The 23375-nt window shown below is 57.7% G+C and overlaps 1 protein-coding gene and 1 long non-coding RNA gene across 6 annotated transcripts in view; one reads left to right on the top strand and one right to left on the bottom strand.

Annotated features, from left to right (window-relative positions):
- LOC125126510 (uncharacterized) overlaps positions 1 to 1086 on the top strand; it is a 121983-nt gene extending 120897 nt beyond the window's left edge. The window contains exon 4 of the long non-coding RNA XR_007134652.1: positions 789 to 1086. This is a non-coding gene — a long non-coding RNA (uncharacterized LOC125126510). The remainder of the gene's footprint in view (positions 1 to 788) is intronic.
- ABLIM3 (actin binding LIM protein family member 3) overlaps positions 1 to 23375 on the bottom strand; it is a 128338-nt gene that overhangs the window by 29971 nt on the left and 74992 nt on the right. For 2 of the 5 annotated variants that reach the window (XM_047779005.1, XM_047779004.1), the window contains exons 9-15: positions 15291 to 15349; positions 12430 to 12501; positions 6826 to 6955; positions 6078 to 6176; positions 4763 to 4810; positions 2639 to 2773; positions 1121 to 1185 (exon numbers count right to left, since the gene is read on the bottom strand). In XM_047779005.1, coding sequence (XP_047634961.1) covers positions 1121 to 1185; positions 2639 to 2773; positions 4763 to 4810; positions 6078 to 6176; positions 6826 to 6955; positions 12430 to 12501; positions 15291 to 15349 — 608 coding nt within the window. Of the gene's footprint in view, positions 1 to 1120; positions 1186 to 2638; positions 2774 to 4762; positions 4811 to 6077; positions 6177 to 6825; positions 6956 to 7437; positions 7468 to 8785; positions 8942 to 12429; positions 12502 to 15290; positions 15350 to 23375 lie in introns of all 5 variants that reach the window. The other 3 variants (XM_047779009.1, XM_047779006.1, XM_047779007.1) reach the window with 3 other exon arrangements.

Here is a 23375-nt window from a genome sequence, read left to right as displayed (position 1 = left end):
CGTCATGGCTCAGCGGAAATAAATCTGATTACGGTCCATGAGGATGGAGGTTCAATCCCTGGCTTCACTCAGTGGGTAAGGATCTGGTGTCTTCAGCTACGGTGTAGGTAGTAGATGCGGCTCAGATCTGGCGTGGCTGTGGCTGTGGCATAGGCCAGCGGCTACAGCTTGGATTCCACCCCTAACCTCGGAGCCTCCACATGCCGCAGGCGTAGCCCTAACAAGACAAAAAGAAAAAAAGAGAGAGAATCTCTGTGTGATCTAGAAAAGAGCCTTCCTAGTGCCAAGGGACAAAATCCGTCATGCAGTACCGCCCAAATATTGATTGCATTCATGACCAAGAGGGGGCGCTGTAAACAAAGGATGTTGTAGTCATCCAGCCGGCGCCCTCTGCAGCCACCCGAGGCGTGTGCCCTAGGGGATTCAGGGTGGACAAAAGCTGGACAGGCAGACCCTGGGTAGTTAAGGCGCACATTTTTAAAGGCATGGTTTTCTTTGAGCCCAGACCTTCGCATCTTCCCATGCATAGAAAAGGGCTAAATTCATTAGGTGGAGATGTCTGCTTTTTCTTTAATTAGCAGCAATGTTTGTTTGTTTTTCTCAAAAACTCATATATCCTGACTCCTCCCTCACGTCTTGGGAACACTCCCTCAGAGCATCTGAGAGGCCGTCTCCCAGGCTTAAGTCCTCAGTGTGTCTGCTGAATAAAACGTAATTCTCATCTTTTAGGTTGTGCATGTTTTTCCAGTTGACCGTTTCTGTGGTAATTTTATGTTTAACTTTTTGAGGAACCACAAACTCCCTCAGCAGCCACACCACCTTGCATTCCCTCCAGCAACACACAAGTCACTGGCACCTGCTGACCGCGACGTGAGAAGAACCCGCCTGAGCATGAGGCCAACACAGAGCAGAGAGAGAATTTCCCTATGGCAATTTGTTGAGCAGCTAGATCAAGTCCTACCTGAAGCTGTTTCTACCAGTTGACTTTTCAGTTATGCCAAGTTTTGCATTTCTGTTTTCCATCATGAGTGAGTTTGAGTTTGGCTTCTGTCCATCACAAATGAAAAAGCCCTCTGTGACACACCATCTAAGCATCTCATTAGTGGCACGGCCGACTTACCTTCTGCATGCTGCGGTCAAACTCATCCTCCTCTCCTCCAGATGAGAACCTTCTGGCTCGGGGCACTGATGGGAGACGGACAGGATCAGTTCCTGCTCATGCTCCCCCACTCAGCCTGCCCAGGGTGGAGGCATGGGGGTGGTTCAGCCTCAAAAGGCGGGGGTTTCCTCTTGGCTCTGCCACGTTCTAGCTGAGTGGCTGGAGAGTGCCCTTTGCGGAGCTGCCTCCATCCTGGGCCCCGGGTTTGGGGACACCCGGCATCCCCTCCATTCCAGGGCCAGAATGTGCAGGTGAAGCCGACTGCCCAAACCCAGCCAATAAGCCTCCATGGTGGGACTTCTCCGGTGGGAGAGAGAAGTCGTCTTTCTGCCAAGGGTCGGAGGTAAGCCTGGACCTGCCCTGCCAGAGCTCATCTTGCCATGATGAAGGCAGAGTCAGCCTGAGGCTGGCGCCCCCCCAACCCAGGGGACAAGCCAGGTCCTCTGGTGTCCATTACTCTGCACAGCCGCGCTGCACAGACTTGCAGTCTCTCGACCTAGGAAATCCCTGTTTCTGCTTAAGCCATTTGGAGTCCTTTTTGTTTTGTGTGTGTGTGTAACTGCAAGAGTTCCCCTCTAAGACTTCCCCCCACCCCGAAGCCTTCTGGTCGTGGTCTCTTTCACCTGTGGTACCCTGACCACTGATCTCCCCCGAGCACTGCTCACGACCCACTCTGGTCACAGCTGCCTTGTCTCATCACCTTTCTCAGTGGAGAATTCTTTGAGGCTGGGCTCCCAGGAAGCTTTGTTCAAGATGGACATGCAGTTAATAAAGGTATGTGCCGAACCAAAGTGGCACTTAGTGAAAATTGCTCCCCCTGAAAGGAACAGCTGGAATGTCTGACTGGGTGGATGGCACCCGAGGGCCATTAAGACCCCTTGCATCTCCCCATTCTCCAAGCCATTTCCCACCTACGGCCAACGTGGCCTCTTACAAACACCCATTAGATTGTGTCACCCCTTTTAGTGGCTTCCTTTGTCTTAGGATAAAGACCAAAACCCTGCCCTCGATCCACAGGCCGTGGGTACTGGCCTCTCCTCCCTGACCTCCACCCCTCCCCCTCTGAGCTCAAGGTCAAGCCGACAGGCCTTCCCTTCCCCCACCGGAGCCTGCCTTCCCAGCCGGGGTCCTCACACAGCGCTTCTTCGTGCTGCTGGCTTACCTGCTCCCCAGCCTTCCTACGGCAGCTGAGCCTCTGTCTGGGGAGTCTGTGCCCTCTTCCAGGCTGGCCACCGTGGCCACTGTGCCCCCTGCACCTGCTGTACATCACTCCCCCCCCCCCAGCTGCGATCTTCATCTCGGCCACAAGGGCAAAGACCTGGTCTAGTCTGCTTGCTCGTGTCTCCTGAGGGCCCTTGGCTGGTTCTCAATCCACATTTTCTGAGGGTGTAAGTGCATCAGTGTGGGAAAGAGTGGCCCTCCAGGTCCCTGGGGCAGGTGCCAGGGCTCCGACCTCAGCTCCCCCGTGGAGGGCAGTACCTTTCGGGGAGCCATGGTAGGTCCAGTACTCAGACTCCGCAGCGTAGTAGGGGTCTGGCGAGTAGCCTGGGCTGTACTTGGAGGCTTGGCTGATGTCTTCACTCGTTTTGCTCTTGGTTGCCGTCGACAGATCGCCTGCAAAGGGCCCAAAGAGAGGACTTAGGGGGAGGCAGCATGTCTTGGAAGAGCATCCCAGACTCTGTCCCCAGATCAGCCAGCCTCCAGACCAGAGGGACGAGGCCACTTCCAGGCCAGTGTCTGGGTCGTGGAGCTCTGGAGCTGGAAGAGCACCGAGACCAAGCCTTGCACTTTATGGATGGGAATCCAAACACCAGAAAAAAGGGCTCGCTCAGGACCACGCAGCAACTTGGGCCCGGCCCGGCCTGGACCCCGGCTCAGGACTCCCTCTGCTAAGTCCACGGCTCCCCCAAGTAAGAGGGACTTGTCTCAAGTCCCAGGTGAGCCCACGCCCTTGGCTCCTCAGCCCCCAGAAGGCACATCCAGGGCGGGAAAGCAGATGGGGCCTGCTCAGTCAGCCAGGTCAGTCTCCTCCTCAGGCCTGCCCGACAGGCCCTGCCTGGGGAGACGAGGCGGCCCGAGGGGCGCAGCACACAGTCAGCAGTGCTGGGCTGGTTCCAGCTCTGTCACTTGGCTCAGCTGCGGCACTCGGCAGGCCGGGCCCCCTCCGCCTCGGCGTCCTCTGTCTCTGAGTCTCAGAATTGGTCTGCTGGCTGAAGGGTCATCCAGCTGCCACCTCCCCCTGAAGGCCACCACCACACCCACTGCGCCATGACTCCCAGGCCCAAAGACTGACGAGAAGCTGGGGCCACGGGCTGGGCGCGTCATCATTTCTCTGGAGAGAAGCTGCAGGGAGCAGCTCTGGGCTCGCGGGCCAGAGTGGCAGGCGTCCTGCTGAACCCGCGGCGCTGAGCCCAGCGCGTGCAGATCCTCCGTGTGCTGGCTCCTGGGCAGCCCTGCCACCCCGGCCGATCTCATTCAGCCCTTTCTCTTGCCCTCTCGTCAGCACAGCCCTCCCTACCCCAGGCTCCCGAGCCACCTGGAAAATTCCACACAGTCCTGGGGGGTGGGGAACAAGGGGGCCTTTTCTGGATTTCAAGTCAAACTCCTTTTGTCAGGGTTGGTGCCTTTCCACGGCCACAGGTAGACGTGCTCTGCTCAGGACGCACCTGGACCACAGCCCAGATCCCTTTTTGGTCACAATGGTCAGGCGGGTCTTAAGGGCCCAGAGCCCCATTTATACTCTGCCCCCGTCACCAGCTCCAGGACAGCGCTGCTTCTGCCCATTTCCTTGCTCAGCCAGTTCTGTGCTCCCCATGTGATCCAACCAGACCCCAAGTACCCAAGGGTGTTAAGGGCAGCAGCTGTGCCACTGCATCCTCAGAGGAGGGGAGCACGTTCAGCTGCGTGCTTGTGCCAGAACCAACCGGTCTTGGTGGTGGTGCCCGAACTGAGCACAGACACGGATCCTGCATGAAGCCGCTTACAGGGCTGATGCTGACCACACCTCTTAGTGCTTCTAATCCAGGGGGCCGGGGGAGGTGGGGGGCGGTAGTGGGCAGGGGATCCTGCTTGTTAAACAAATCTCTTGGGTCCAGTTGGTCCACAGACTGTTCTGGAAGGAACGCTGAACGAGTGAGCGGATGGATGAAGACACTCCCAGCTCCCCCCTCCCCAGGCCTCTGCTCACTCTCAGGACGTGCAGACTGAGAACCGAGAGAGCTGGGCCGGGCGTATTTCAAGTTACCTGGAGGAACTGATACAAATACCAACGGGGACTCATTAGGTCGGGGGTGGGGCCAGGAACCTGTACGCATCCCCCGGATGCCAACAAACAGCCAAGTTTGAGGACCACTGCCTCAGAGTGTCACTCTCCCAGGGCCACATGCATGTGACCAGGGTTACTCTGCCCACGGACTCGGGACACCACACGGGGGTGGGGGTGAGAAAGGGTGTAAGGGGTCTGAGGCCTTCCCTGCTCTTGTGAAATGACACCAAGGCCCTCCCCAGGGCCGAGGCTCAGCCGCCCCGCCCCGCCCCGCGGCCCCGCCCTGCCCCAAGGCCCCGCCCACCGCCCTATCCTGAGGCCCCGCCCACCGCCCGTACCAGATCGCCTGTAGATGGGCGGTTTCCGGTAGATGTTACTTTCTCCAGCTGCCGGCGGCCGGACGGCCCGGGGAAGGGACAGTGGGGAGGAGAGACAGAGACAGGAGAAAAGGACAGCACTTGGTCAGGTGGTCCGGAAGAGAGACGGTTAGCGACTCCTCCCGGGGCCCCCATCGTCCCCCCGCCGACTTCCTCTTCCGAAGCTCAACTCCAGCCTCCTGCCATCAGCTTCCACCAAGGGCGAGGGACCCAGACGGGGCTGCGGAAGGGACTTGGGCTTGAATGGTGGGCGTGCGGGCACGAGGCAGGCACATGCTCAGCGGGACCCCATGCAGTGGCCACCCCGCACTCCGCGTGCAGGTCCCCAGAGTGCTGCAGCCACAGCCATTCCCCCCCCCCAAAAAAAAACAGACAGGATGGGACAGCTGAGGAAGGCGCGGGTGAGACGGCAGGGGGAGCTCCTGGGGAGGGCGGTGGGGGTGCAAACCTGACCTGGGGCTGGGAGACTGGGGTCCAGGCCGGGCGCCGCTGTTCACTTGGGATGAGACCCTGTTGGGGTCACTGGGCCCCGCCCCCTCCTGACCTCCTGCCACCTCCGGCCAACCTGCCGGCGGCTGGCACGGGGTCAGCCTTTGGACTTGCTGTTCCCCCACGCAGGATGTTTCCCCTGACTTCTCTTCTGACTTGGATGAAGAAGTCATCCGAGGGCTTCCTCCGAGAAGCCCTCACAGACCACCTTGCCCGGCCTTCCCCGCCCTGTCAACCTGTGGCAAAGTCCCGTTTTATTGCAGTCGGCACCTGTGTCCTGAAGCTACCCTTTCCTCATCTGTCTATTCATTTATTAGCTTTCTTCCCACAATTAGAACTTAAACACCGTGAAGGTGGGATCTGGGCAGGTTTGAGCACAGCTGTGACTGCAGAGCCCAGAACAACACCTGGCTCTACAGAAGGAACGACACGGGCTCACGGAAGCTATGTAACTGGCCCGAAGTCACAAGCTTATAAGCAGAACGGAGATTCGACCCCAAGATTTTGATGCAAAAGCCCATGCCCTCCAGCGGGGTTACCGCCGTGTCCCATCCCGGCCCTCAGACATTCGAGGCGCTTCCCTGGGCTGCTTCTTGATGGTCAAGACTGGTTCTGTCTAGGGCTGGACCAGGCCTGTGGGTGGAGCTGGGGGTGGGGCAGTGCGGTGGCTGGTCAGGGAGGGGCCCCCGCCCCCCCCCCCCCCGGCCTCCCCGCAGTGCTGGTGCAGGGCGCCCGGCGACCCCACGGAGCATGCATCCACGCAGGGAGCGCCAGGCTGGCCGCCTACCTGGGATGTGAAAGTGCTTGGGAGCCTGGTAAGAGGTCGGAGTGGAGGACCTCACATCTAACTGGCTATGGTATGGAGAGCTCCGGCCACTCTCGGGCCCTGGAGCAGGCAGGCAGTGGTCCCCAGAGAGAACAGAGGCACAGAGAGAACAGGCATTAACGCGGTGGCGGCGGTCAAGCAGCAGTGAGGTGACGACAGCAGGGACAGTGGGGGGCTGTGCTCACATGCGCCTGGCTGCACAGACAGACTCGACCCTGCTTTCTTGCTTCATCCACAGGCAGATTGCGTGGGGGCAAGAATCCACAGCACTGAGCTTCCGAACGGCATCTTTGCCCCTCTGAGCTCCCTCCATCCCCCACCTGGGGCCCTCCCTTAATTGCTCTGCCCACTTCATCCCCAACCTCGAGGTGGTCCCCTGCTGAAGGCCAGGCCACTGCCCTGATGCGGGCCCTCTGGTTCTGCCCTCTGCAGGAGGACAGGGACGGGGACGTCTCCTCCCAGCCAGGGTGGCTGGGCTGCCGGCCATACCCTCCGCCCTCCTGCTGCTTCTCAGTACCAGGGGCCCCCCTCCACCTTCCAGGGGCTTCTGCAGGGACGCACGGAGACCTGGACAGTCACCTAGGTGGCCGCAGGCCTCCAGAGCCCGTGCTGTGACGGAAACATCCCCGTGTCTCTGCAGCTGGGGACATCAAGCACTGCGCTGTCCCCCGGCTCTTCCTGTCCCTTTGGGGGCTTCCCCCTTCCTTACCGGAGCGGTAGTAGTGGTGAGGCGAGCGGGCGAAGGTGGGGGACAGGCCCTGCCGGCTGTAGGAGGGCGAGTCGATGTATCCCGGGCTGGAGGCCCGTCTCTGCCGGAGGTCCAGGTTCTCATAGATGTCCTGGGGGAGGAAGCGAAGCCGTGAGCGGGACCTGCCTTAGGGAGGCCTGCGACCCAAGGGTCTAGCAGGCGGGGTGGGCGGATGACGTGGCATCTGGGATTCCGGGGGCTGCGGCAGGATGCTGCCCTTCTGAGTGCGGGGACCCTCCCTGGGTCCCACACACAGCCTGCGGACAGCCGCGGAGACGGCAGGCCCTGCAGCGTCACTCAGGGCCCCGCGTGGAAAGGGCGTCAAGTCCCCACATCCCGGCCAAGGATCCCGGCGCGTCGGACAGGCCGCCTCTGGGTGGAAACGCACAGCCGGTTCCAGCCCAGCCATCTCTACCTCGAAGCCACTGCCACTTCCTCCAGGTCATGCCCCTAAGTCTTCCGCTCTCTGCCCGGGTTGGGGGAGCACCTCGGGGCTGGGGGGCATGCGGCGGGTGCTTGGTCGGCACAGAGAGACGCAATCACAGTAACGGTGTCCAGAACCGGTTCAATTACCTGAGAGTAGGGAGACAGCGTTCCCAGCGACTTGGAGGTGCGGTGCGAAGGCAGCGAGGCAGAGCGGAAGGCGGGCAGGAGAGGAAGGGACCAGAGCGGTTCCGTGAGGAGCAGAGAGGCCGCAGCCGCCTCGGCCCCGCCCCGATCCCGGCACATCGGCAGGGCTGGGCAGGAGGGGGCCTGGACATCAGGCCCCTTCTTAGAAGCAGGAAAAAGCACATCCCAGAGGGATGAGAAGGAGCGGGCACAGGGTCCCCTGGACCCAGGCTGCTCACCACAGGCCCTTCCTGGTCCCTCTACCGGCCATGCCCCTTCTGTGGCTCCCAAGGACAGGGCCGGGGCAGGGGTCCCAGATGCTGGCCAAGCAAGGGCCAGGCCGGTGCCTCAAGGCTGGCTTGGCGGGGAGGTGCTGGGCACAGAGCACCCAGGCCCCAATCGCCCACGTGCTAACACAGCTCAAGTCTGCAGACTCTTCTGTGGCATCTCCTCAAGTTTAAACGTGGGCAACTCACTTAGATTTTAAAAGACACTCCTGAGCGAGCCCAAACAGCTCTGGGGGCCGAAGCCGGTCTGCCGACTGCGGCTTCACCAACACCTGGTGCCGTTTTCTGGTGCATTTCAGAGGCCAGAACCCACTGGGCTCCAAACACATGGAACCCCTTCGTCTTAGGAAGGGGCAGTGGCGAGTGGGGACAAGGACACGGTCCCCACCGAGCAGGTCAGGGCTCCGTCTAAAGCTCCACCTGACCTCAGCTCAGGGGGCCGGGTGGGGTTAGACACCGCCTGGGATGTGGCCGGCCAGGGACCTCCAGGCACCTGCAATCATTGAACGATTTCAAAAGCCCGCTGACGCTGAGCTGCTGGAAGAGGGTCTTCTATTCTGAGCACAGGGGCGGACGGCCAGGTGCAATGCCCTGGGCAGGGATCACAGACCTAAATGGCCACGGAGTCTGGTGGCGATGAAAGCCACGGGCTGAGCATAAAATCTCTCCACCGCACAAGAAGCAATAGCTCGAGTGACGAGTGGTCACAGGTTCTCAGCTTTGATGTTGGGGTTCTCAGCAAAACGGTGGGGGCCGGGGGGAACTGGGGAGCTCATGTCCTGCCCATATGGGTGCTGCTCCCCACCTCCAGGGGGTAGAAATACTAGCATAGTGTTGCCCTGATTTTTCAAGAAAAGCTAGATTTTGGATGAAATAGCTTAATTTTAAATGCTGCCTATAAGCGCCAGTTTAAAAGAGTCTGGGGGCCAACACCATGGAAGCCAAGTCTCTGTGCTGGAGGGACTGGGGACCCCACGGGCCCGCCTCTGCTCCAGCAGCCCCGGAGAGAGGGCGAGACGCCGTACCTCGCCGTAGCCACATCGCTCCAGCATCTCGTCGGACGTGTATCTGGAATGAGGCTCGTAGGAAATGAGGTCGGGGCGTTGCACCTCATAGATGGACTTAACCTTGGGGAGAGCTGCCAGGTCCTTGTAATTAAGGATCTCATTATCCACTTTAGCCTGAGGAAGAGGGAAAGAGACAGGAAAGACGCGGAGAGGTAAGAGCGAAAGGAGAGGAAACAAAAGCCAGGCCGAGGGAGCGAGCTTCTCCGGTGAGGCTGGAAGACGTGCGGATGTTAGGACAAGACCGACCCATCCATCCCACCAGGGCCGAGGGGGACCGAGCACGTGCTGTGAGTCCCACGCCGTATGGCCGTGAATGCCGCTAAGCGTCAGACACCCCCGTGTCAGTGTTATGCCCATTTCCCAGTCGAGGAAACTGAGGCTCAGGAGACTCTGTGGGCTGGCTCCAGTCTCAACTGCACGGCCTGCCTGCCTGCCGACCCCACACAGGAGGCGCCTCATTCGCAGCCTCCTTGAGGAAGGGGATGAAGGCGGCAAAGGCAGAACCAACCATGACAGCGGATCGCGGGCTAACATCTGGTGACCACTTACGAGCCAGCCTAAGTCCGAGGAACCCTGGGTCCCTCACACGGACCAATCCATACAACCCACACCTCCCGCAGTACACGCTAGTAACTTCATCCTCATTCTGCAGGAGGAGAAGCCACAGCGGAATCAATGAACTTGCCCAGGCGACACGGCTAACAAGCGGCAAGACCAGGATCCAAACCCAGGCAGTCTAGCCTGGGAGCCTGCTGTCCCCATTGGCCTCCATGGCTTCCTTTGCCTGAGGTCAGCCCTCTAGGGCCGCCAGGACCTAGAGGCGCCTCCCCGGCCTGGGACAGCCCAGGCCTCACGGCTCCTGTCGCCGTGTCCTTCCTGTGACTGTGTCCCTGCCCTCGGCCATCCCGGGTGGCCGGTCATCTGGTTTCTGCTCCGGTCAGTCAGGATCTGTTGCCCATGACGACCGTGGCTCCCAAGGTCCTGAGATGGGGGGGACTAAGAGAAAGGCCACCGAGAGAGTATCAGAGGAGACTGTGTTGGCCTGTAAGGTCCCCCCCGGCGAGTCCCAGGGTCACGACCACCGTGGAAGGAACAACGTCCACGGGGACCTTAGGACCCTGATGTTTTAAAAGCCCTCCGAGGCCCTTCCGCTACTGTCCCCATCCCAGCCAGGATGCTGTCTGGGCACCGTTGTGGTCACCGCCCACTCCTCCTGGCCCTGATCTGGGCTCCGGCGCCTCACACACTGTGTCACAGGCTCCCTGGCCTTCAGCTGGGCCTGGCTGGTGGGGCTCCGCAGACTGAGGCTGAGCAGAGAGGGGCTGTGGGGCCACCCTGCCCGGCCTCGGTGGGCTTGGCTCCTGTTCCGGCTGCCCCTCTTAGGCTCAGTGTGGTGACAGCCTCCCACTGGAGGCTGCATGGGGTCCGGGGTGTCCCCTGACCCTGCCCGCACTTCTGTAAAGGCCCCCTTCCTGCCAGCGTCAGACACCACGTCTGTAGCAACTTGGGGTGGGGTGGAGAGAAGGAACCTTCTCCGGAGAGTTCACTCGCCGACCTGTCTGCAGGGATGTCAGATCCTGACCTTGAGAACAAACTCGTATCTTACAAACATGTCAATATCCGTCTCGGTACTTTACTCCAAGAGACCTCAAACATCCTGAATTTCCAGTTCCTCCTACAGCTGCTCTGTCTGCAGGGTTATAAACGAGCCTTAGGCCTCCAAGTCCAGCGACAGCAGAGGCTCCCAGCACAATGAGGCAGGCAGGCAGGCAGAGCGCAGGTCGGGCTGGCCCCCGTCGAACACCTGAGCGTGATTCTCGCAGCCAGTGGGCTGCGGAGCAGAGTTTGAAAGAGCCTGTCCCCCCGCCCCAGCTCACTGATCATCCCACTCCCACACCGAACCTCCGCAGTGGCCAGCATGGACCCACCACTCAATCTTTCTGCCTGTTACCGAACCGCCCCAAAGTGGCCGGAGGGATTCTCTGCTCCGTCTGGAGAGAAGGCTTGGGATGGTCTGACTGGAACACGGCTCATGTGACAAGGGCGGGCACTCCCCAGCGCAGCTGGAGCCGAGCGCGGAGCAGGCAGGGAGCAGGTGCCTGCGCTGGAAGGCCAGGGGTACCTGTGCTCAGGGGAGCCCCCACCTGGGGCGCCCGGTGGCAGGTGTCCTGGCTGCTGCTGCTCACCTGCGCCTGCACTGGGGCTGCTTCCCTCAGCGGCAGCTCCCCGAGCCACCTCCAGAACTGCAGGGTGAAGGTCACCAGGGTCTAACTCATTCCACACGAGCCAGTGCGGGTCCAGGAGCACAGAGGGGACAGCCAGGGACGAAGGGCCTCCGCGCAGCTGTGTGTGTCCTGAGCTCTCGCATCCTGGGGACGCCCTGTGAGAGACTCGCTCGCTTCTGTGGGTAGCACTCCCACCTGCAGGCCCTGAAACTAAGCTCCTTAGCCTCCTGTGCCTGTCCCCATTCACAGGGCTCTTGCCCTGGGCTGGAATCTTCCGTGAGGACAGCCTGTGACCAAAGTCGCCTGTCTTTCGCGGGAGCCACCTGGCCGTACTGACCCGTGCCGAAGTTGCCGTCAAGGACAGCTTGTAGGTCTTTCTTCGTTGGAACAGAGGGGAAAGGAAAGGACACAGTCTCATGACGGGCGTAAGCCGGGGTCAGGGATCCACACTGCATCTGGAGCGAAGTGATGGAGCCACGGCGGGCAGGGCCCCCAGGGCTGGCTGCCTGGCGCCTCCCTGTGTAGCCTCTTAGGAGGGCGGGCAGGGCGCCTCTGAGCTGAGAAAGGCTGGGAGAGCCGGAGTCGGACCCGAGCTGCTGCGCCGGCCTCCCCTGCTCGCCGCAGGCCTCTCGGGCTCCGCTCCCCCAGCTCTGTGACCTTCCTGCTGAGTCCCCAGCGTGAGCGTCCCCCTCCTTCCTTGGCAGCCCGCTCGGAGCGCCTGCGCTTTCCCTCCCAGCACTTACTACAACAGTGTCTGATTATCCGCGGAATTACGGGGTCCGTGTTATGAGGACAGGCCGCAGGTGGGCGCCGAGCACCAGAGCCCAGCCCGCCCGGGGGAGCCACTCCGTATGCACTTGAGGAATGAACCTACGACACGTCCACGGGGCCTGTGAGGGCCTCTAACTGAACCGCTGTCCCTTCTGCCGCGTCCCCGCAAAAGGGTGGCGTCTCCGGGTTTGCAGGCTCCGGGGAGGGAGGAAGCCCTTCTCCAGGTCTGCAAATCCCTCACGGTCGTGTTTTCAGGCTCTCGTGGCTTCTCCCCCCTTTCTGCCTCTTTAGGACACACCACCAACGCCCCACGCCATCCCACCCCGGCCGCCGCGAATGCGCCCTGCTCCGAATTCTCCTCTCGCCCCGGGAAGAGCACGCGGCACTGGGTTCAGGGCTGCCAGCGACCACGACGCGACCCCTGCGGGCTCCGTGAGGGCAGCGCCCACGGCGTCCCTGTCCCCCACTGCCCCTCGGGACCTGGCCCAGCGCCTGGCAGGTGACCGAACACACCAGCCACCGGCTGGAGGGCTGGCCTTAGACGCTCTTCCGTGGCCAGGCCTGGGGGTGAGCGAGGCCCGTCGGTGGCTGCAAAGGGATACGTACGCAGATGACTCGGTTGGGTGACCCGATGCTGGATCCCGGGGGTGAGATGGACGTCTCAGACGTGCGCCTGTGCTGGGGGAGACACGGGGCAGAGGTGAGAGCGTGCTCGCCTGGCGGGGCCGGGGGCGGGGGCAGTTCTTCAGGGAGCCCCAGCCGGCTGTTTCTACCCTGTTCTCTGCCTTTTTAACCAATGCCTGAGTATAAATGAAACCAGAAATGCACAGAGCTTCAGGCTGTGGCACAGATTTTTTTTTTTTTTTTAACACATCTGTCATTGGCTACTTTTAGACAGGCAGTTACTCAGAAAACCTTTCATTTTGGCTTATCCCAGTCAATAACGTATTTACTCTAAAACAGTAAAATTGGTATCATTCCTGAGCAGTTCATTTATACAAAATGTAAAAATACTGATTCTTTCTACGGCGTATCCACTGCAAACGACATTGAACAAGTGAGAAACTTCAAAAATCTTTTTCTGGGAGTTGCCATCGTGGCTCAGTGGTACTGAATCCGACTAGTATCCATGAGGACATGGGTTCATGTCCTCGCTCAGTGAGTTAAGGATCCGGCGTTGCCGTGAGCTGTGGTGTAGGTGGCAGATGCAGCTCGGATCCGGCGTGGCTGTGGCTGGGGGGCAGGCCGGCGGCTGCAGCTCCAATTCGACCCCTGGGCCTGGGACCCTCCATATGTCGAGGGTGCGGCCCTAAAAAACAAACAAAACCTTTCTCTCAACAATGGGAATGATGGATGAGCTGCTCCCTCAACAGAACAGAACTGAGTTCATCTTGCTACGGCCAAGAGGCTGTGCCGTGGTTAGCCCTTCAGAGCCTGGAAAGCCAGGGGGAATCCCTGCGGCGTTAGGGCTCTCGCCTCCCCGGCCGCGAAGGACTCCCGTCTCCTCCCCACCTCCTTCCCTCCGATTGAAAGCGGCCTGCGGCGACTCAACAGCACTGGTTCCTGACGGCTGATCACGGACGGGTGTGACTCCGGGGAGGTGAGTTTGGGCAGAGACGCCGGTCACCCGGAGCCACAGAGCGGGAGGAAAACGCAGCCTTCCTTTCCGTCTTCCTGGTTAAATCAGGAGGAAGTCTCCGCGGGGACCCAAGACCTTTCAGCAGGTGCTAACTCTGCCCCTACCATTGCTTTGCTTTGCTTTTCACAAAGAGAATACAGGCAATATAATCTATCCAGAATTTCTAAAAGTTACTCTTACGAGATATTCATTTTTCAATGAATTTATTTATTACTTCTATTTATAGAAAGTAATACTGGTTTTCCACGTGGTGATAGAAAGGTGTTTTCTTTGTTTGTTTTGTGTTTTAGGGCTGCAGCATATGGAGGTTCCCAGGCTAGGGGTCCAATCAGAGCTGTAGCTGCCGGCCTACGCCACGGCCACGCCAGAGCCGAGCCGCATCTGCAGCTACATCACAGCTTCTTAACCCACTGATGGAGGCCAGGGATCGAACCTGTACCCTCATGGATACTAGTCGGGTTCTTGACCTGCTGAGCCACAGTGGGAACGCTGGTGATAGAAAGTTTCATTTGAAAATAAGTTTGATTAAGTAAAAAGGAGTGAGCTGAGTTAAAGGAAAAAACAGGTGATACCCACGATACAGGTGGTACACAGAGCAAAAAGCAACACGGTGGTGGACGGCTAACTGATGTCTGAGAAACGCCAACAGGGAGGAGGAAACAGGAAGAGAAGGACAGCGAGGTCTCCTTAATGGGGGAGGCTGAAGAAGAGACGGGAAACCCTCCCGGCTCAAAAAAATGATGCATCAACAGACCAGCTCTTTCACAAATGAGAGAGACAAGACGGCCGGAGAGAGAATGTTTAAGCAGCTGGTCAGAACTGTACACACGCATTTTTTTTTTTTTTTGGGTCTTTTTGCCATTTCTGGGGCTGCTCCCGCGGCATATGGAGGTTCCCAGGCTAGGGGTCGAATCGGAGCTGTAGCCGCCGACCTACACCACAGCCACAGCAACGCGGGATCCTTAACCCACCGAGCAAGGCCAGGGATTGAACCCACAACCTCATGGTGGTTTCTAGTCGGCTTCGTTAACCACTGCGCCATGACAGGCACTCCTACACACGCATTTTTAATTGAGACTCTAGCATGTATAAGCTTAACAGAGTCCGAGGGGCTGAGGTGACATCGGGGCCAGAGTGTGGAGAGACGCCTGGAGATGGAGGAGGGCCCCCAGGACACAGCCCCAGTCTCCCCTCCACGGTGTCAAGGACTCAGGTCTGCACCCCCCCCCTCCCCCTGCAGTTCTTGGATCAAGAACCCAGCTGCCCAGGACTTCCTGGTACTTGTCAGAGCACAGAGATTAGGGACACAGGACCTCACCGGCCCAGCGAGTATCTGGGGACGCTGGCTGCATTACTGCGAGCATGTCACCTCCCTCCTGAGGCCTCAGTTTTCCCCAAAGCAAAGCGAAGAGAAAATTCTTCACCCAACTGCCCTATGGGGTTAAGGGAATCAAATCCGACGGTGGCTGTGAAGACGCTTTGCTCACTATCTCTTTGCAGTTCAATTCCAACCATCATCGTTAACACACGATCTCAGGCTGGGGGGAGACCGCCGGCGTCTGCGCCTCGGCGAGGCCACCACCTTGGGACGTAAGCTCACCCCAGAAACACTAAAAACGCGCATTCCCTTGGTTCTGCGCAGATTCCAAGGTGCTGCCACGGCCGCATCCTGGCCCCTTCGGAACCCTATGAGGGGGCGTCCCTGTGATGGAAGACCCACGGGTACAGGCAGCTGTTTGAAAGCGCACACGCTAAGGGACGAGCAAAGCACGGTGCCCCCAACGCAGGCTGGAAGTGGCTGGCTTGGTGTCACCACCGGCTGGCTTACCTTTAACTTCTTCTCTGCCCGCGCTGCCTGCTTGCAGATGGGGTGCCAGACCTCAGAACCTACGGGGCCAGGAAAATAACAAGGGCTCAGACCTTGCACCCCTACCGGAATTTAGCTCTCCCCCCATCCCCCACCTCCATTTACCCCCCGGCAGCAGCCAGGAGGACCCCTGGTTCCCCGGGTCGTTGCTGCTGCATCGAGTCAACCACCCACACTCCTGCTGCTCTCCAAAGCCTGCCTGTCCGCCAGACTCGCGCCAACTCCTGCCAACCTTCTCACCTGCCGGCGGGGACGGCCTCCTCGCTCGTCTGTGGTCCATGGTCCCTTGTCTCTCTCCCAACACAGGCCTTAAAACACAGGGGCTGGTGGACTTATCATCCCGACTAAGTTAAGAGCTCCTTTTGGGGGAGCTGGCCTTTCTCTACCGCGGGACCTTCTGCGGCACCGCATCCACAGAGGACTCTGCCCTCGGCCCTGTGCATGTCGGTGGGGTGAGGGCATGAGCAGGCAGCTGGCAGTGAGTGACACAGAGCAGGTGCTCAGTAAAGGACAGACGGCCGAGAAGTTGGCCTTCCTTTCTCTTCAAAGGCTTCTGACCGCCTGCCAGAGGGATCACATTTACAGGGCGGGCGTGTCAGGCCGTGTGTCTTGCTTGCGGACCCTAAGTCTTGATCTGCTGCTGATCCCTAAGAGACTTCAGACTCTTCACGTTCGGCTATGCGACTGCCCACATTTTCCTGCGGGTGAGGGTCCAGCTGGCCAGCCCCAAACTCGAGAGGCCAATTTGGAAAGGCATGAGCAACAGGTGGCTGGTCTCATGTTGAGAAGCGGCCCCAAATATTATACATTCCCCAAAGAAGGAACAGGTGTCCTGGATGAGACGGAAAACCAGGCACATGTTATCCCTCCGGTGCCAGGGCTCTTGGAACCACAAACGGCCACATGCCTGAGCACCCAGACGGCATGTGTGTCCGACTTTGTTTTTAGACTATAGTTTCCATTATGGTTTGTTGCCTGGAAGCCCTAGGGCTGGATGCTGGCTAAGCGACGGTGGGGGGGTGGTCGGCAGAACAGTGAGGCCAGGAGCGAGGGGGAGGAAGCAGGGGCGCGAGGGAGGGAGGCCGCAGGGGCTCGGCTCCGGCCCACTTTCTTCATCTGAGTCCAAGGAGCTGGGCCCTGAGACGATGCTCATCCCCCAAATTCTCCCTGGAGGCCAGATGTGCATTTGGGGAAGGGGGTCTTAGGTCCTGTTTTCTGATGGTCTGGGGTGCCCCTGACCAGTTCTCCAGCAGCGGCTCGCCTTCCGAGGTCACGTGCAGTGACGCTCAGAGCCCAGCAGGGGGCCTCTGGGTCCGCGGCCCCTTCCAGCAACCTCGGGGTGTGGCCACCACCAGGGTGGGGGGCGGCCCTGGCGTTGGGGAATTCCCGGGAGCATTTTCTGGGTCTCCGAACCCACCGGGAGTGGTTTATGGCAATGGCTCCGGCAGGAAGCCCACGCTGCAGACATGCCCACACATGTCTAAGAAGGTCGTGAGCTTCAGCGAAAAAGGCATAAGAAGGTACAGGGCTGGGCAGAGGGTCTCCCGGGGTGGGGTGGGATGGGGCGGGGCAAAGATGCATCATGGGCGGGGCGATGATGTCTCAGGGGCGGGGCAAAGATGCCTCAGGGGCGGGGCGATGATGTCTCAGGGGCGGGGCCGGGCTGGACGGCCTCCCGGCGCCACTGACCCATCTGTTCCGAAAGGAGGCTGAAGCCACAAATGGCTTCAGCCTTCTGCATACGGGAAAGCAGGGGTTTTTTTTGATTTCGTCTTTTTTAAAATTTAAGAAGTCAGCGGGGAGGGGACAAATAAACTGTAGCTGACTAGAATTTTTTTTGTGTGTGTGTGTGTCTTTTGTCTTTTTTGTTGTTGTTCCTATTTCTTGGGCCGCTCCCGCGGCATATGGAGGTTCCCAGGCCAGGGGTCGAATCGGAGCTGTAGCCACCGGCCTACGCCAGAGCCACAGCAACGCGGGACCCGAGCCGCGTCTGCGGCCTACACCACAGCTCACGGCAACGCCGGATCGTTAACCCACTGAGCAAGGGCAGGGACCGAACCCCCAACCTCATGGTTCCTCATCGGATTCGTTAACCACTGCGCCACGACGGGAACTCCTAGAAATTTTTTAAACATCAAAAGTTTGGGTGTTAGCAGTGCATCATTTAAATAAGAGAGGGAAGGAATTTGTTGGAAGTGAGCAATCAACTTAGATAAATGAATGTAAGAAAAGAGGACTGCCTCATGAAGACGCCTGTGAGCCTATGGTCTGCAGAGTCCGACCGTCAAGGCTTCTCACCCCAACACTCTCTGCGGAAAACAGAACTTGATTCGGAAATGAACCAGCCCCCGGCTGGAGCCTATCTTTGTGTTTTTCAGAGACAGAGCTCTCTGCACCCACAGGACGATGGTAACCAGAGCAGAGAGGCACCCGAGTTAGGTCTTAAGGCAGGGTCTTCTCGGTGGAGAAGACAAGACAGCACAGAATGGTGAGAAAGCTTTTACAGTTTAATGCCTCTCCCCCGGCTGAGAGATTATCTTCTCTCAGGAAGCAGAACCAGGATTAAGGGCAGGGGGAAGGGGGTACAAAGTACCATCTAAGATGGGCTCAGGGATATACTGTACGAGGCAAAGAACACAGCCCATGTTTTGTAAAGTAACCTTTCAAAATTGCGTAGAAATGATTCAGGATATTTTAAAACTTTCAGAAAAGGCAGTAAGGGCCAAAGTTTCAGGGAAGGAGAATTTAACGTCTGAAGATGGAAGGGGTTCATTCTGAGAGTGAGCTTCCTGTCCGTGCAGGTATTTAAGCAGACACTGGGAGCTAAATGCTTAGCAGGGATGCTGTCCAGGAGACACATCACGTGGTAGTTATCCTAACAGATGTTTCCTATGCCCCCCAAACCCTTCGAGATCCGGTTTCCACACTAACAGGCCCTCTTTAGAGAAGAAAAGAATTCTCTGCTCCTATCCAACAGTCTTGCCAAGAATGTAAATTTTATAAGCAGCAGGATTCACATTTGTTTCATCTACAGATATACCTGCAGGGACTGTAGCTTCTTAATCACCTAACACACGTGAAGCGAACAAATAAACAGAAGCAACGCATGAAATTCCCTTTTAGGCCAAATGGACCCTCCAGGCTGGTCGCAGAGACTTGGACGACCAGTCCCACCCAGACTCGGATCGGACAGCTCCAATTCCAGACCGAGTGTCTCCGAGAAGCTTCAGCAGCTTGGGGGTCTGTAAAAATGTGACCGGGGCACCACCTGTCCAGCACCCGGGGAAATGCAGATTCCTGGGCCCCCTGAAGTCAGTTTCCTAGAGGTGGGGCCCGAGAATCTGCAGTTTTAACAAGCTCCCCAGGTGATTTATGACTCTCAGGCTGGGCTAAGATGTGTGATTCTTACCAGTTAAGACCGGTTAACACTCCCAGTCTGTTGCCATGGAATGTCACGGGATAAAAACACAAGACAGAACCCTTTCAGGTGTAAGAATTCAACACTTTTGCTTATTTGAGCCCTGATTCCAGAAGTACGCTCTCATCCTTGGAGACTGTGGCTCCTAATACCAGCTTCTGCAGTTAAAACCTCCTGCAAATGTTAGGGGAGTGAAGGATTCGCTCTTTCTGTGTCAGCTGACTCGGAGACAAAATCTCCATCTCCCAAGCTGTCCCTCGGCCGGGCACTGATACTGCTTTTAATCCTCGGCAGAGTCAGCCTTCAGTCATCTCTGACTGGCTACAGCGCACCCCACACCTGTAACATGCTGGATTACTTAAGGTTGGGGAACCCACCCAGCTCTGCCAGACCTTGAAATTCAATTTGCCAATACGGGATTTTTTTTGCATTTGTCGAGATTTTAATACCAAAGCTGGAGCTGATGCCACAGGCTTCCAGAAGCCCAGCCAGGCTTACAGACACAGCAGGGATGGAAACTGGCCCACCCTGCAGGTTCTGTTTGGCCAACACAGTGTTTTTTTGGTTTGGTTTGGTTTTGTTCTTAACTCACTGAGCGAGGCCAGGGATTGAACCCGCAACCTTATGGTCCCTAGTCGGATTCTTTAACTATTGCGCCACGACGGGAACTCCTGTTTTCTTGAAGTATTTTTGAACATGAAAGCTTTAGACCCTGCAGGTAGCCAGGGACCCTCCCTCCTGTCTGCCTCCAGCCCTTCTCGCTCATTTAAGCAAGCATTTCAGTTTTCAGTCCCTGATCTCAGCTGGAGTGTTAGGTTTCTCCCCTGGATTTCTCTTGATTGTAACAGGGTAAGGTTTCTGATTTCTGCCTTTACGACACAGTCTTGCTAGGACCATGGAATGGCTTCTTTAAACTCCTCGACCTGGATAAACAAATGTGGTGTATCCATGTGATGGAATATTACTCAGCTACGAACAGCAAGGAAACACTGATGCCTGGTAGAGTGTGGGTGCATCCGGAAAGAAGGGTGCATTACGTAAGGGAAAGAAGCCAGACACAAAAGGCTACATCTACACGAAATATCCCACAGAGGTAAATCTCAAGAGACAGAGAGCAGACTGGTGGTTGCCGGGGGGGGGGGGGGGGGGCCCTCTGGGGAGGGGAATAGGGAGCAACTTCCTAATGGCTCTGGGTCTCCTTCGCGGGTGGGAAAATGTTTTGGATCCAGACAGGGGTCGGGGGTGCGCAGCACTGGGAATGTACCAAAAGCTACTGCGCTGTTTGCTTTCAAATGGTTAACTTTCTGTTACGTGATTCTGACCTCAATTTAAAAAAAAAGGCCCTGCCCCACCCGTCACTGGGGGACAGCTTCTGCAGCCCACCGGCCCTCTGCTCCCTCCGTTCCTAAGGTTCCAGTCTCAGCGGGGGGAGAGGAGCGAGCCCTTCTGCTGACGCTGACATGTAACGACCACGTCATCACCATCACAACTGTGGGCACCGGGCAGTCCTGACCACACGTGAGGCTATCTATGCAGGATCCCAGGCTAGGGGTTGACTCGGAGCTGCAGCCGCTGGCCTACACCACAGGCACTGCCGCGTCTGCGACCTACACCAGCCCTCACGGCAACGCTGGATCCGCAACCCACTCAGCGAGGTCAGGGATGGACCCTGCCTCCTCACGGATACCTGTCAGGTTCATTACCACTGAGCCGTGGCGGGAATTCCCTTTAATGTGCTGTCCTTAAGGGGTTCCAGTTCTGGCGACACGACTTCCCAGCTGCACTGTCGACACCGAGTCAGCCACGTCTGTGTGCCCTCGTTTCCCCATCCGTGAGACGGGTGGACTGCGGTACCTGGCGTGTGTGTTTGTGGAGCAGATTGATGGGTTGATACGTGTACGGTGCTGAGAACAGTGTCTGCGAGAGCAGAGGCCCTGCTGTCATCGTTATCTCCCGTCCGCCTACGAAAACTCCCCGTTTGCCGGGATCTAGTCAGGTGACAGGACGGGAGTCCTGCAGAGCCGTGAGGGGGCGGGTGGTGTTCACTCGCCTACTCCCAGCGCCGGGGCCTGGCTGAGGCGGGGGCACGGGCAACAGAGGGCTGGCCGGGCAGAAGCCTGGCTCGGCCGCCAGGACACCCTCCTGGACGGCGGGGCTTGTGCCCAGGGACGGGGGACACCACAGGAGAAGCGAAAAAGACCAGCCTGCCTGGCGCTGACGCGACCAAGGGGGCTGGAAGCTTCCTAAAGGGCTGGATGGAGAAAAGTGGTCCTGGGAGGCTGGGCGCCAGGGAGGGCGCCGGGGGGCCGGGCCATTCCCACGAAGAGTAAGGACAGCACATCCCATGTCCTGAGGGCTTCGTCTGTGTCAGGCACTAAGTATTATTATCCTTATCGTCATTATCGTAACTTTTAGAGAGTAATATCGTACTATTTAGAGTGCCTCTGCCAGGCCTTATGCTACAGACACACTTTATATCAGTAACTGAGTGAAAAACAGCAATGAGTGAAGCTGTGCCCAGCCCGCTGCTCAGCCTTATTGACAGTGACGAGACTACTGACAGTACCCGGCGTTCCTCAGCGCCTGGCTCAGGGGGAACAGCCGTTTCTACATGACGGGGTGTTTATACCATGACCTGTGACCCAGGCCGGGACCTGGGACTGTGCTGCGGTGGCTGCAAGGCTGGGCTTGGAAAATCTGCTCCTCCAACAGCAGCACACAAGCAAAGAGCAAGGGGCTAAAAATAACTGTGTACACGCAGAGCCGGGGGATATCATGGGCAACAAGACCCAAAAAACTAAAAACCCAACCGGCACTTTTTTGTTTTTTTGTCTTTTTGCTTTTTCTAGGGCCGCTCCTGTGGCATATGGAGGTTCCCAGGCTAGGGGTCGAATCGGAGCTGCAGCCACCAGTCTACGCCAGAGCCACAGCAACACGGGATCCAAGCCACATCTGCGACCTACACCACAGATCACGGCAACACTGGCTCCTTAACCCACTGAGCAAGGCCAGGGAGCGAACCCGCAACCTCATGGTTCCCAGTCAGAGTCACTAACCACTGCACCACGACGGGAACTCCCCAACCGGCACTTCTGAAAAGCTGAGAACCAAAGCAGTGTTTCACGAGCACAAAGAGTCCTCTGCATGCTCCCTGCACACGCCACCACCGAAGGGGCGGGCAGCCCACCTAAGCGCCCCTCCGGCCTGAGCCCTGGACCAGCCCCTACCTGTGCCCCATGTAAGGAACCAGCTTGTCCCCACCTTGGGGAGCAAGCACGGGAACCTGTGGTTGTTTTCACTCCCTTCACGGCAGCAGTGGCCCCAACAAAGCCTTGACTGGATTTTCCTGTCTGGCCCCTTCTCAATTTCTATTGATCAAGGAGGCCAAGAGCCCTGGACGGTAGCACGGGATTGGTGGAGCCGCTGGAGCCAGGCTCTATGCGAAGCCTTCCCTGTGCCCTGCTCACTGCACCCCCAAGAGCCTGGTGGGGGAGCGCCTAGGGTTGTCTCTGCCTTCAGACGGGGTCCGGAGTTTGGGAGCTTGGGGGTTCTGTCTCCCTGCCCCAGCCTGGGTGCGGCATGTGACCAAAGTCAGGGTCCCAAGTGCCTTTGGGCCTCCTCTGCTGAACTTTGCGGGAAAAGCTGTGCCACTGGGCCCATGGTGCCCAGCAGCTGGCCATGCCCCTCCCCGTGACAGGGAGGCAGTGAGTCTGGATCAGGAGAGCACAAGCCGTGCACAAAAAAGAAGCAGGGGGAGACCACCTGCTTCCCCCAGGGGCCCTCAGCCTGGCTCTGCTGCTCCTGGATGCTACCAAGGTCGGTGAGCTCATCAGTCCCTTTTCACCTGATGTCCTCTGAGCTGAGCTCCTGCCACCTAACAAGTCCAGACCAATAAAACATCTCACGGAGCTAAAACCCGAGTATGTGACAAGGGCTTGGCTTGCCCGGCAGGCAATTTTGTTTCCTAGAAAATAGAGGAAGCAACCAGGGAAACTGCTATTCTGGACCTAATTCTGACCAACATGGACAAATTGGCTCCTGAAGTAGATGTGACATGTCACTGGCGAGAAAATGGCCACATTGTCTTGAGCTTGTGGCACAAGGAGCAAGTTGGAAACAGACCATATACATACAAACCTTCAACTACTACACTGTAATATTTTCTTTATGATTCAAGATGTTTGGTAACCCCCAACATCTAAAAAAAATATTTGCAGCTCATCAGAAATTAAAATGTACTCTATTTAAAACGAAATATGCTTCAAAGACTCAGACTTGAGGAAATATCAATTTAGTACAGTAACAGGCTATGTTTGAAGAGTCTAAAATTATGTAGCAGGATTGGGGAAACATAAGATTTAAAGTTTTTAAGCATAACTCCTACAACCTAAGCTGTCAGTAGAGAGATCCAATTTAAAATAACAATGCTAAACTCCCAAATTATAGCAACCAATGTCACGTTAGTGCCTTTTAAAGTGTGGTTTGCTGAGAGGGGATGAAGACGGTGGAGTAGAAGGGAGCTCACTTTCTTTCATAAAAGCAACAAAATCACAACCAACTGCTGAACAACCTTCAACCAAGTAGACTGCAAACTATCCAAAAACCACATCCTCCTCCAGAAGACAGAG

This window comes from Phacochoerus africanus, chromosome 4, assembly GCF_016906955.1.
Source record: "Phacochoerus africanus isolate WHEZ1 chromosome 4, ROS_Pafr_v1, whole genome shotgun sequence".
Taxonomy (NCBI): Eukaryota; Metazoa; Chordata; class Mammalia; order Artiodactyla; family Suidae; genus Phacochoerus; species Phacochoerus africanus.
This window is presented reverse-complemented; position numbering and strand designations above follow the sequence as displayed.